This window comes from Fusarium graminearum, chromosome 1 (assembly GCF_000240135.3).
Source record: "Fusarium graminearum PH-1 chromosome 1, whole genome shotgun sequence".
Lineage (NCBI taxonomy): Eukaryota > Fungi > Ascomycota > Sordariomycetes > Hypocreales > Nectriaceae > Fusarium > Fusarium graminearum.
This window is the reverse complement of record NC_026474.1, coordinates 9,907,471-9,920,140: the sequence shown is the minus strand read 5'-3', so window position 1 is coordinate 9,920,140 and position 12,670 is coordinate 9,907,471. Positions and strand designations below refer to the sequence as shown.

The following is a 12,670-nucleotide window of genomic DNA, read 5'->3' as shown; positions in this document are numbered from 1 at the left end:
GCATGGTGCGATCAGCAATCTGAAGATAAGACAACAGTGGGATACAAGGCTAGGCAGGTCGGTAAGCCGCCTCAGGAAATTAGAAAGCTTGGCTTTTGGGAACTTGAGATGGAATCAGTGGATCAGTTTATGTCATTTTACACTATAGTATAGTACATCCTTAGCTCAGCTATTAAACCTGCAAGGCTAACAGATCTCAGAGGAACTTTCCTATTGCCCCTTGGAGTAGGTTGGTAGGCAGTCAATATGAGATTTTGAACAATGCTGATAACATGTGGTGTTCTGTATGTGCAGCTTCAACTTCAATTCTGCTCCTACCCTGACTGCCTGATGTACGTGTCACGTGCTGGCGGAAAAAATATCGATCATGTTTGCCTATGATGATTCCTTGATGTGGTTGATAATTCCATTGTTGTCTATACAACACCACGGCGATTACTGAAGTTCCTTCACAAAAACCAACGCTTAAATCAACGCTTTTCCCAAATGAATTCACCCCTTGCTTCTGACCCTCATGGCATCCGCTCTTTTGAGGGCTTGAGCGTACGGTACCATACCGAGCCGGTTGCTCGAGCTGACGATCCCCACTACTGGTGCAGTTAAAGCAAAAATCGAACAGGGGCGGCTTGATAAGCTTATGGCGCAGAAAGAGAATGAAAATGCAGAGCTGTCCGACCATCACCAAGTCCCCGCAGCACAATTTTGGTGTGGGAAAGACGGACAAAAATATCAGCCTCCCACTAGACCCTGAGGCTCGGGAGACTCCTTGATGGTCACTGGACCCCGTAACCAAGAGGTCATCGTACGAGAAACGAACGAGATGAAGCAATCGTCCAGTCCGATCTTGCTGCTATGGGATTTGGCATGATGCGGGGAGAAAGTGAGTGATCGGGGATGGACAAACAGAGATACGACCCGCTGTCGAATTCGTATGGCAAGCAGCCTTGTTAATTCCCTCAAGTTAGGTATCGCGCCTTATCCCCTGTCCAAACCAAGTCTGGCTGTACCCGCAGAATGTTCGACTGGCCGATGTCACCTAGACGAGGGCTGGCTGAAAGACTCACATTGTGTAATAGCGTTAAAAGGCTGACTGAAGCTGACTCTAAAGTCAAAGTTCTACCACGGATATCTCCATGGCGTGACTTGGATGAACCGATCAAAATCACAGCTTGCGAATCCGAACGAAGCGGCTGGACGATATATTTATCAAAGCTGCTGACACGGACTCTCGTTAAGCTTACTGGTTGACGATCACCCACGCTAGAATCGGAGGCTGAGTGTAATGAGGCTGTGGCTATGGTGCTAAAACAAGCCACAGAAGACACATCAACTACGTAACTGAGTCCAACGGGTAAAGTTTCTCGTGCAACCTGGCAACGTTACCACGAAAGTTTTCACCACTGTCCCCCCACCCTGTCATTTGGGGTATTCTCGAACCAGTGACAGGTTGACATTTTGGAAGATACCGCGAGCCACACGAAAAGGGTGTGGTCAATACGAAGAGCAAGACAGATAACGAGTCGCTGTGCGAATGGGAATGGTCCATATGGCCGTGCTTTGCAAGAAAAGGGCACAGCAAAGGAACAAAGAAGGGTGTTGGCCAAAGTCACTTGCCAACTGACTCATCCAGCGGGTCAACAGGATACGTTGCTCGACGCCTGTTATTTTTGCGCGATAGCAGAGTACGAGATCTCTTCTAGACCCTTGTCTGCAGTCTCCATTCTCCAGTCCCCCAGCTACACATCATTCTATTCTAAGTTACGATCTATTTGGAGATCGATAATCCAAAACTAGGTTCAGAGCCACGAGGTGTCGTATGAAGTCATCGGGGACTGGAGGCCGTTGAAACGAAACGTTCCAGTTACTTCGATCGATGTTTTTAACAGCTTCGGAGATCTACCTGATTGAGGCTCGGGCCCAGAGGGACGGCTCCATATCGGAGCATGCCCTGGTGAATGGTTGCTGTGGCTGACCGGCACACCCGGCGCTGGGCTGGGTTAGCTTTCCATGGGCGGCGAAGAACGCCATATTCCAAGAATAGCCACCAACCGTCAATTCTTGGTGGCAGCCTTACACCACTCATGACAGCCTGACGTTGCGTCTGCCATTCCCAACTAACTTGTGGTTTAAGCTTTCTCCCAAGGTCGAATCGTTGCATGCTGACATAGCCACACCATGCGATGCGCGTAGGGTTCCGATCTGAATTATCCATCCAGCCCCGGACCCTCCCGTCCTAATTGTGCAGAGCAGAGTGGACATGGTTCATACAATGTTGCCTGCCAAGGTTTTGGGTCACTATTGCTGGGGCGATCAAGAGAAAATTTGAAATTGCAAAGCTCGGTGAGCCTGGGAGCTATCACCGTGGGGCACGTCTGCAAAGCTTTGCTCTAGACTTTGCTAGGTGCAGTTGAGAGACATGGTAGCATGGCTACGGCCCGTTGCAAGTTAAGAATAACAGGGCCAAGACAATCGTCACGGCTCTTTTGGGTCGTGGAGTTCCCATTCGGGACTGGCATGAATGCCGTGAGTGGTCACTAACATCTGACAGCGATACGGAAAGATCCAGGGTATTGGCACCAGACAAGTCCACCCTACCCACACCTCGTATCCATCGTTAGCATTTTCAACAGCCACTACTTCGGCATGGCTTATCATCAGCCCTGCTAGTAACACCACCGAACTAGTCGGCCGCCATTGGCCTGGAATAGAATCGAATTAACCATGAGTTAGTCGGGTCCGCTCTATCTCGCTTACACACCCAACAAACTGGGCCACCAGGTTGATGAGATATAAGAAATGCTCTGCCTCGACTACAGCCCCTTCCTTCGTACTATCTAATACACCATCGTCTTTCGTTCAAAGATCCGCTCTGTCAACTTACATACACTGACAAAGTACATTCGTTAACACAAACATACATATCAAACACCAAACACTATCATGAAGACTTCCACTATCATCCTCGCCGCTGCGGCCGCTGTTGCCAACGCCCACTACGACGACGTGAGTATTATCCATCCATAAGCACTACTTAACTTGAAAGCATACTGACTTACATGACCCTAGACTCACGTTGGATTCACCACTGTCTACAAGAACGGCACCGTCACTGAGCCTACTCAGTACACTACCAGCACTGTCTACAGCACCAAGACATACACCGTCACTCAGTGCCCTCCCACCGTTGTCAACTGCCCTGTCGGCCATGTCACAACCGAGACCATTGCTGTTTCCACAACCATCTGCCCTGTTACTGAGGTCCACAACCCTACCGAGCCTGCTCACCCCAACCCTACCGAGCCTAGCAAGCCTCATGAGCCTACTCACCCCGGCCAGGACGTTATCACCAAGACTCAGACCTACGCCTACCCTCACCCCACCAACCACGGCGAGAGTGTGACCAAGACCATCACTTACACCGTTCCTGTCGATCACACCAACAACGGTACCGCTGTCTACCCTCCCCACACCTACCACCCTGTTCCTTCTGGTGGTGCTCACCCTACCGGTGTCGCTCCTCCTCCTCCTCACTCCGGTTCCGAGGGTGGAAAGACTCCTCAGGGCGAGCAACCTAGCAACGATGACGGTACCGACAGCGGCAGCAACGGTGGCAGCAAGGGTAGCGACAGCGGAAGCAACGGCGGCAGCTCCTCCGGCTCCGGTTCTGGCTCCGGCTCCGACTCTAGCGAGGACCACGAGCCTTCCACCTCTGATGTTCCTGAGCCTGTGACCGCTGGTGCTGGCATGAACGCCGTCACTGGTCTCTTGGCCATTGTCGGTTTCGCTGCTGCCTACCTCATCTAAACTGGACCTCTTCTAGGTTGATTGATTAATTGGTCGATCAACTTCACCTCACCTCCTCTTTCTTCAAACATTCTTACGATCCTTACATGATGCATGAAAAGCATAACACTTGGGTATGATTTGGTTTTTGTTCGCAAAAGCGAGCGGCGTTAGTAAATAGGGGGTTATTTTTATTCCGCTTCGGTAACCAATGTGATGGGCCAAGCGATGACGGGAATTGGGGGGAATGCATTATATGAGAACCGAACGCGATATGCAAACGACTTATATGCTAATTTCTACATTTAATACTTCACACTAGCGACCATTCATTTAGACTAGATTTTGATTTACCTTGCACCTACTGAAGGGTGTACTTTAAAAATATAGACGGTCGCAATATTTAATTCTTCCATTCTCATCTTGATTGCGACATGTTTATCAAGTATTTGAAAACAAACTCCTTTGTGTTTGGCCATGCCAAGTAAATCAATCGCTGTTGCTGTATACATTTCCCCGCGCCCAACATGATCTGTTCATATGTGTATGCTGATGCACAAAAAAAGTCTCAATATGCTGCTTTCCCGCACATCAAGTTGAGAACCCAAGCCTGTGGTATGTCCTGCTCTTTTTCGCACTCGCTTATATAGCTCAGATAAAGTGCATATCGAAACAAGACTCCTCTCAACTCATCTTCACCCATATCCTTTCCCACCATCCTGCCAACTACTAACGTCCAACTTGTCTCCTTTAACATCTGCGACCCATGAATCTCCACGCAAACCAACCCAGAGCGCCATAAGAAATGAGTCGCCAACAGGTAAATTCCGGGGTACGCTGCATCTCGGTGACCAAATCGAGGGTCGTCGACGCCGCCTCACGGGATCTTGTGCAATGGTGACGAGTGTGTTTTGCGCCACTTCCGGGTCTAGAAACGAAACGAGAACTTCAAATGTGCGTTTTGCGAGAATCGAGTTGAAGGTCCGGGATGTAAGACGGGCTTGCTTAACGGCAGGGGATGGGAGGTTGTCCAGGATCTGGATGATGATTTCTGTGGGGAGCGTGTCCATTGTGGGCAGTTGAGAATGTTCAAGTCAACAAACAGGTCGTATAGCAAGGATATGTAGATGAGGAATGATATATCGATGAGTGAAAAGTACAAATAAACACGAAGAAGAGTAAGCGGTGATTACTATCATGGGTCTTATATTCTACTTCATGTCCCCTATTTGGTTGCGTTGTGAGTAATGACACGAGCTGATGTCTTGACCTTCCTCCTTGTCATAGCCCCCTGGACTAATCTAGTCCATACAGGTTCTCATGTAAGACAAGAACCAACACAGATCAGCCATGTTGGCCGAGTCAGGTGAGAATAAAGGGCGTCAATTGGACCGAATCCCCGATTGTGCTAGCCGGAGGCTCTCTCTTTTCGTAAGGTTACTCGTAAGGGTTCTTTTGACTCTTCGTAAGGTTTGCGGGGACCTGACTGTGCTTTTAGACTTATGGAGAATCGAACAGTGAGTAGGTAAGATTCCATTGGCGGTATGTTAAACCTCACTCTATTGTAAGACAGACTGAACAACCTAGATAATATTATTTGAGTCTTAGTAAAGGAATAGTATTGAATTGCTTTTTTGTAATTGATTATGTTTTGGATTTGAATGAATCGGATTTCTCAATAGCCCCATCTACTCAGCCGTCTCCTCTTGCCACCATTGCTTCATCAGCCGTAACCTCTCCGTCCTCTCCTTGGCCATCCTCTTCCCCTCATCAGTCTTCATCATGCCCTCGAGCAACAGTAGCTTATCATCAAAGTGCTCCATGGTGTTCTCCAACGTGCGGGTCTTTGCTCCTCCAAACGCAAACGTCCTCGCAATCCCAACCGCACCGATGGCATCCAGCCGGTCGGCGTCTTGCACAACTGCCAGCTCCGGATACATCTTCACCAGGGCCCGAGTGTGCGCCGGGTCCTTGACTTCGGACGAGTAGCTGACGCCGAGACAGATGGCCTGAACGGTGTCGGCGAGATCCTGCGGTGCGCCGAAGGATACGAGCACCGAGGCCACCATGCGTGAGGGGTCTTCGCCGGGACGGAGATACTTCTTGTCGCCGACGTCGTGGAGCAGTGCGGACAGAGTGACAAGAGACCGGCATGTCGAAGGTGTGTGAGATTGAATGTGGTGAGAGAGGCGGAGAACACGCTTGATATGGTTGAAGTCGTGAGATGCGTCGTAGTTGGACATGTACTTCTCAACATAGGCCGTCACCTTTCCGACGAGGGCATCGTCAGCTGAAAAGTTGTTGGCCGCCATTTTGTGATGAAGTCGTTGGCTGAGTATGAATGGCTTTGTGAAAGGACGGTAAGTTTCTCGATACGATGAGGCAAATGTCTTTTTCAAGAGATGTCGCATGACAGGGCAGATTCTGTATATGAAGTGGTGTTTTGAGAGTAAGTGACGGTCAAGTGTGATATGAACTAAAGACAAAAATTAGCCCCATTCACGATGTTTGGTTTGTAATCAAAGGCTCTACGACGTTTCCGTACAGCAATGAAGAGTCAAACTGGATACTCTAGTTTCCAGGCAGCCATACCACTCAAATAGGAAGGTCGATTTCAATTCATGTTGATCCAGTGGATATCAGACGCGAAGAGTAACGCGTTGAAATGAGGACAAGGTGAGACAACGACGGGTGACCACGTGACCTGTCAGCTCGTTGCATGGTAACCCGCGACAGCTATATCGTGGGATCGTAATGGATTAGCATGTAAGGTAGAGTAATTATTTGAACCATGCATGTTTTCTTAGATCAAAACTGTAGCAATTGTCTTGTGGCGACCTCGCTCAGGTGGCTTCTGTGACTTGGACATCCCATATATTGGAATTTTGTATATATTCGTCTATATATGCCCGTAGTCACTAGTTGCCCTACAATTGATTTCTCTTGGAAGATTGTCGAAGATTGTTTCGCATATTTTCGTAAAACCGCAAACATGGAGTTCTGTTTAGCACCAGGTGGGTGATCAATTGATAATTAGGTTGCAAGCAAATACAAACTTATTAACCGGTCAGACATGATTGCTTTTCATCAACGTACTTGGCCAGAATCAGTCGGGGTCAAGACATATAGCACAAAGATCATCATGATTATACTCCGAACCGTGGCTTTTCCAAAGACAGATTGCCAGCGGCAACTATTCATGCATATCAACACACAAGCGTCGGCTTACAGCATGACAAAGGTCATATGAGTCCTCGGAAAGAAAAGCCCGCAGTATAGAGAACTATTTCGTGTGCAACCTTTGTCAAGTGATTCGGATCCTCTGTGGAAACTTCGTATATCATTACCTTGTTGTTGCATAGGCTCGGGCGATAACAACTACAACCTTACTCGTCAATAGTCATCCCTCCACCTACTTGGACATGCAGCATAGGAAGGAGTCACGTTCCAAGGCAAAGTTCCTTGTTGATGATCCTTACCCTGTCTTTGGGTTTTTGCAAAGTGTAATAATTCCCCCGCTCAATTGCTTGTGAAAAAGCAGCTATCACAAGCATAGACCTTGTAGGTAGAGAGAGGGCGGTGGGTGCACTCAGCATATAGTTGTGTTAGTGTGTAAGTGTGACGGACCTCACATACCCGCCGGAGCTAAAAAGCCATAGCATGCATACATGTACATAGTAGTCGGATGACGGAGGACCGATGTCACTGATGCTAGACTCTGGAAGGATAAAGGCAGAGTCTTGGAGGTTTGCGCCGGGCGCTCGCGGACGGGCCGTGGAGGGGGGATGATGGGGACGGTCTGCCTAGACCCATTTGTACTTGTCGAATAGGGCACCTGAAGGCGTAAATTGTACTCAGCGGTATCCATAAGGGCTGTACTGGGCTTTCTATCAGAGATTTCCGTGTGCATAGGAATGAGGAGCTGGCCAGGGATGGTCAAGGGAGGTGGTTGGACATGGGAATACAAACGAGGCCTCGATATGTATGTACCTTGTATAGCGGCCTGTATATTGGGCCACCACCAATCCACATGTCTCTGTTTTAATTCAATAGCGCAGGTATGGATACTCTGTGATAGTGTTTAGCGTCAAGAAGATATGCCGTGGTATAACATACTGCCACCAATACGATGATAACGGAACATATCATTCCGCATTGATGAAGCTGATGGAAAGTCAAACTAGTCGGTCGGCCAGTCAGTCAAGTGAGCCAATATTCTTGACTCGTCAAATTACATACATACTTGAGTACGGCCGCATGAACTCGAGGGTTGCACTACATGTCGCCCGACTGAAGAGCAGCCCAATAATGGAGGGAGATGTCAAAGCAGAAGCAAAAGCAGGACATTATTACGGCATATGTGATGCCATGCCATGCTATGCAATGTGAGATGAAGACGAGTACGCAAGAGGAGGAATTGCATGATCCATAGATTGTTATTTGTTAGTATTGGTGAAGAACAAATGCAATGCTGAGGCCTTTGCATGGGGCTGAAGTGGTTAGCGACGTTGAATTTACGGGACGTGATTGGCTGGGCTGCAGCGTGACGAGAGATGGCTTTTAGCGGTGTCACGGGCCAATGGCGGGGGAGATATAGACGCTCGACGGGGGATCACCTTTGGGCTTGTTTAGCGGTGCTGGGGATGTGATTGGCGCAGTGTTTCTCTGCCCGGTACCCCGCTGGGCCCGCTCCCTGGGAACCTCCCTGGGAACTCAGTGGGCTGCTTCTATATATCGCATCGTTGCTCCACTTTTTGATGCACGCACTCTCTGCTTAACCGCCCACGCTAGAACCGGGAACCCTCCTCTACTCTCACCTCAATCAAGTGTGATGCTGAGTGATGATAGTCGACATGAACTCGCCATTTCCTTGTCTGCAGCCTCTGATTGGCTGCATCTTGTAATTTGTATTTGTTCTGTTTTCCTTGCTTCGTCTATGTGATGGAGATTCCACAAGGCAACCGAACGGGGAGCCGACTCTCACACTATGGCCGCCATACACGGCCGCTTCTTATAAACAGGACCAACACCCCAAACATCTCTTTTCCCTTTCTCCTTCTTTCTTCTTCAGCAAGTCCTCTTCAATCGCAAGTCCGGTTTCTGTTTTTGGGTCTTTTACCCTTTCCCCCTTTGTGTTTTCGTTATCCCCCTCCTAGAGCAGGTCTCTATTATACTTCTAATTTTTGTTGTCTCTAATCCCAAGAAATCACCCGCATCAACCACCTCGAATCCCAAATCAATCAAGTTGCTGGTCAGCTTAGAGACAATATTCCCATTTTAACGACTATTTTTGTTTTTCGTTACTCAATCACGCCTGTTATAATCGTCTAATTACAGAAATTCACGGATTTCACTTGCTCGTGCCAACTACTATCAAATCAACAACTGCACTCTTTTCAGCATCCTGCTACCCAAAACAACTTCATAAATTAATCAAGTAAAGTCAACATGTCGGCTATTCAACTTTCTTTCTCTCTCCGCGTCTCCGCCGGTGTCAAGACTGTCCATCTTCTCGGCTCCTGGGACGGTTATGTCGGTCAGCTCCCTCTCTCCAAGGACAAGTCCTCTTCAAAGTCCGGCTCCTGGAAGGGCACCTTTCGATTCCAGAACTCAACTCTCGAGGCTGGCCAACGATACTGGTACTACTACATCATCGACGGTTATCACGTTGCCCACAACCCCAGCGTCACCTCAACTGTTGAGCCCACCACCGGCCGTGAGCTGAACGTTCTCGACGTTCCCACCGACTCCCACAAGTCTTCATCTCGTTCCTCTTCTTCCAAGTCTTCCTCCAAGTCTTCCTCTTCCTCCTCAAAGTCCTCGTCCAAGTCTTCTTCCTCTTCCAAGTCATCGTCATCCAAGTCTTCATCCAGCAGCAAGAGCTCTTCTCACTCCTCCAAGGACAAGGAGTCTCGATCCTCGCGATCCTCCCGCCACAGCTCCAAGCTCTCCGTAGACATCCCCAAGGGCCGCCCCCTGTCAATCTCCCAGATCCAGGCCCCCAAGCCCATGTCTCCCCACGCTACCAAGCACATTCTGGATGCTTCCTACTACGACAATGGCGAACTTGACGAGCTTGCCGACCGCCTTGGCAGCGCCAACATTGAGGACGAGTTCATCACCGACTTCAGCACCTCGCCCGTCTCCTCCAGCGGTTCTTCCCTGTCCTACCGCTCCGACAGCTCTTCTCCCAACTCGTCCCTCTCTGGCTACAGCACCCCCGGATCCGACGTCAGCTCTTGCACCTGCGAGCGCTACGGTATCACTCGCAAGGGCGAGCGTGTCAAGCTCGACTGCGGCGGATCTCGATGTGGCTTTGATGACGACAGCGACTCCTGCTCCAGCGGCAGCGAGGACGAGTATGAGTACGAGGCTGTTTCCCCCGCCAGCTCCCGCCGCCACGGCGTCGTTGCATAAGTGCATCGGTGTAATGCGAAGACTTTGGCAAGAGGTTGAGAGAAACCCTAGCCGTTCACTCCTTGTATCGGGCATCCCCTGGCAGCACACCAGCGCCGGGATGACTCGACCTATGTTGTTGTGGTAATATCAGCAATCATTTTCCTGTTCCGACCTGCGTCACGTATTTTGGACGCGGATGGCACGCCGAGCTGGTCTCGGAATGTATCAGCCGCGCCGGTACGTTGATCGTCAGTTAGGTCGATGCTGCGACCGTTCGGCGCAGTCCACGATGGTACATCATATCGTGGCTGCGCGAGCGTAATTCTTCTTCCTCACTCTGTTTCGTTCCCGAGTGAGCTGGGGGACCTTGAAAGAGGTCGTCCCAGAAAAAAACCTGACAAATAAAGAGAAATCTCATCTGCCTTGATGATGAGAAGCACTCTCTTGGAATCAATATCTGGATGTGGTTCATGACCTGGCGATGGATGAAGGTCTGGACTAGCCATTACGAAGTATGAATAGGGTGGATGACCAAGGACAGTCATGAGCAATGAATGAATAATGAATGAAATAGCTTAGCTGTCTAGGATAGATGACGATTGAATCTATTCATGAAATGAAACAAACCATCTTTTAGTCTTTAAGTGATATAATCTTAATGTTAGCAATGTGTTGGTTAAGTTTTCAGCCGTTGAGAGACCCAATTTCACTCTAAAAACGGGAATCTCCACCACCCGCCTCAACAGGACCCTTCAGGGGAGGGGATCTTATCCATGGCGGGGTAACTCCCTACTATCGATTGGATATCGCTGTAGCATAAGTCAACTCTTGTCTCACCGTAGTTGCTTCGAACATTGTTTCTACATACAACAAACACATTGATTCTCTAGTTAATGAACACTAGAAATCATCAATCATTTCCCCCTATTTCGAATCGATTGCATAGAAGGAACATCACAATCCTTCCTAATTCCCAAAGCCCAGCTCTTGCAGCTTCAACCTCCATATCCATCCACAGCTCACCCAACCGCAAACATGTCCGACGACCAGCTCATCCTCCCCATCATCGACTCCCACATCCACCTCTACCCAGCCTCCGAAGTCGACTCGCTGTCCTGGTACACCCCTGAGAACCCTCTCGCCGGCCAGCACTCTCTCGAAGAATACCGTGAAGCTACCTCTTCAGCCCCGTCTCTCCTGGGCTTCGTCTTTGTCGAGACAGACCGCAAGAACGATGTTGAAGCTGGCGCCGCAGATGGATCTGGCTGGGAGGGCCCCCTAGCTGAGGTCTCTTGGCTCAAGCGTATTGCGCTCGGCCAACCGCGTGAGGGCGAGGGACACACGGCCGAGGACGCAAAGCTGTGTCTTGGCATTGTTCCTTGGGCGCCTGTGGTCAGTGGTCCTGAGGTGTTGGAGCGTTACCTCGACCGCGTCAAGGAGGAAGCTGGAGATGCTTGGCCAAAGATCAAGGGTTTCCGCTATCTGCTACAGGACAAGCCTCATGGTACCATGCTGGACGACAAGTTCATCGAGGGTGTAAAGCTGCTTGGCCGTCGTGGTTTCACCTTTGACGTTGGTGTTGACCAGCACCGCCGAGGAAAGAAGCAACTTGAAGAGGTCGTCGCATTCGTCGAACGTGTTCACGATGGTGTCCCAGAGGAGGAAAAGGTCACACTGGTGCTAAGTTCGTCAATACTACTATCCCTTTATCTTTGTAATAAACTAACAAGCAACTCTTAGACCATCTCTGCAAACCAGACTTTAGCGTCATCAACGTCACATCCGATCCAGGATTTCATGCCTGGCGCACCGCCGTCTACGCTCTTAGCAAAGACTCTCATGTCTACATGAAGCTCTCGGGCGGTTTCTCTGAGATGCCCGATTCCTTGCGAAAGCAGGACCCCAGCCATATTTTCGAGGCTACACTTGGCTGGCTCGGCATCACCCTTGCTACATTTGGCCCTAGCCGTATCATGTTTGGTAGCGACTGGCCTGTATGCACTGCCGGAACTGACAATGCCTGGCCCAGGTGGCGCAGCATTGTTGAGCGCATGTGCTGGATGGCGACCCTCGGTGACGAGGAGCGTGCCATGATCTTTGGTGGAACGGCCAAGAAGGCTTACAACCTCTAGAAGAACCAGAGGCATTGTGAGAACAAGTAGCATACAGGTTGTTCACACCCCTGGGAAAGATAGTATATAAGGAGATGAGTGAATGCCAGGCTGAACTGATATTCAATACCCAACATATATAAAGGACAAGCTCTTTTGATGAGACGATGAGATAGAGAGTCGGGGATTTCAACTATACATAATAAAAATAAAAATACCCTTGAGATGATGTATAGGAGCTCTAACCAGAGGTGATGGATGGATGAGTCGTCACATTCGGAGAGAAGCTGTATCATTAAAGTATTAATCCAATTCAATTACCGTTCATATATCTAAAAAAAAATGCCCCGACGCCAGTGACTTCTATATCACAAACA

General features: G+C 49.3%; 6 protein-coding genes across 6 annotated transcripts; 3 read left to right on the top strand and 3 right to left on the bottom strand.

Annotated features, from left to right (window-relative positions):
- The first annotated feature begins 2,835 nt into the window (after nucleotides 1-2,835).
- Nucleotides 2,836-4,205, top strand: FGSG_10135 (uncharacterized protein). The gene is made up of 2 exons (XM_011320772.1): nucleotides 2,836-3,003; nucleotides 3,067-4,205. The coding sequence occupies exons 1-2, from the start codon at nucleotides 2,941-2,943 to the stop codon at nucleotides 3,802-3,804; spliced, it is 801 nt and encodes a 266-aa protein (XP_011319074.1). The 5' UTR covers nucleotides 2,836-2,940; the 3' UTR covers nucleotides 3,805-4,205.
- Nucleotides 4,206-4,478: 273 nt separating this feature from the next.
- FGSG_10134 (uncharacterized protein) lies at nucleotides 4,479-4,853 on the bottom strand (the record flags this gene model as incomplete). The annotated part of the gene is made up of 1 exon (XM_011320771.1): nucleotides 4,479-4,853. The coding sequence occupies one exon, from the start codon at nucleotides 4,851-4,853 to the stop codon at nucleotides 4,479-4,481; it is 375 nt and encodes a 124-aa protein (XP_011319073.1).
- A 538-nt stretch (nucleotides 4,854-5,391) lies between these two features.
- Nucleotides 5,392-6,237, bottom strand: FGSG_10133 (uncharacterized protein). The gene has a single exon (XM_011320770.1). It carries the CDS (start codon nucleotides 6,093-6,095, stop codon nucleotides 5,472-5,474), a length of 624 nt encoding a protein of 207 aa, XP_011319072.1. The 5' UTR covers nucleotides 6,096-6,237; the 3' UTR covers nucleotides 5,392-5,471.
- A 349-nt stretch (nucleotides 6,238-6,586) lies between these two features.
- On the bottom strand, nucleotides 6,587-7,693 carry FGSG_13707 (uncharacterized protein; the record flags this gene model as incomplete). Its single annotated transcript, XM_011320769.1, has 5 exons — nucleotides 6,587-6,682; nucleotides 6,880-6,976; nucleotides 7,013-7,161; nucleotides 7,263-7,324; nucleotides 7,420-7,693. The coding sequence occupies 5 exons, from the start codon at nucleotides 7,691-7,693 to the stop codon at nucleotides 6,587-6,589; spliced, it is 678 nt and encodes a 225-aa protein (XP_011319071.1).
- A 1,172-nt stretch (nucleotides 7,694-8,865) lies between these two features.
- On the top strand, nucleotides 8,866-10,819 carry FGSG_10132 (uncharacterized protein). Its single transcript, XM_011320768.1, has one exon. It carries the CDS (start codon nucleotides 9,232-9,234, stop codon nucleotides 10,198-10,200), a length of 969 nt encoding a protein of 322 aa, XP_011319070.1. The 5' UTR covers nucleotides 8,866-9,231; the 3' UTR covers nucleotides 10,201-10,819.
- A 227-nt stretch (nucleotides 10,820-11,046) lies between these two features.
- On the top strand, nucleotides 11,047-12,499 carry FGSG_10131 (uncharacterized protein). The gene is made up of 2 exons (XM_011320767.1): nucleotides 11,047-11,866; nucleotides 11,923-12,499. The coding sequence occupies exons 1-2, from the start codon at nucleotides 11,218-11,220 to the stop codon at nucleotides 12,312-12,314; spliced, it is 1,041 nt and encodes a 346-aa protein (XP_011319069.1). The 5' UTR covers nucleotides 11,047-11,217; the 3' UTR covers nucleotides 12,315-12,499.
- Nucleotides 12,500-12,670: the final 171 nt, after the last annotated feature.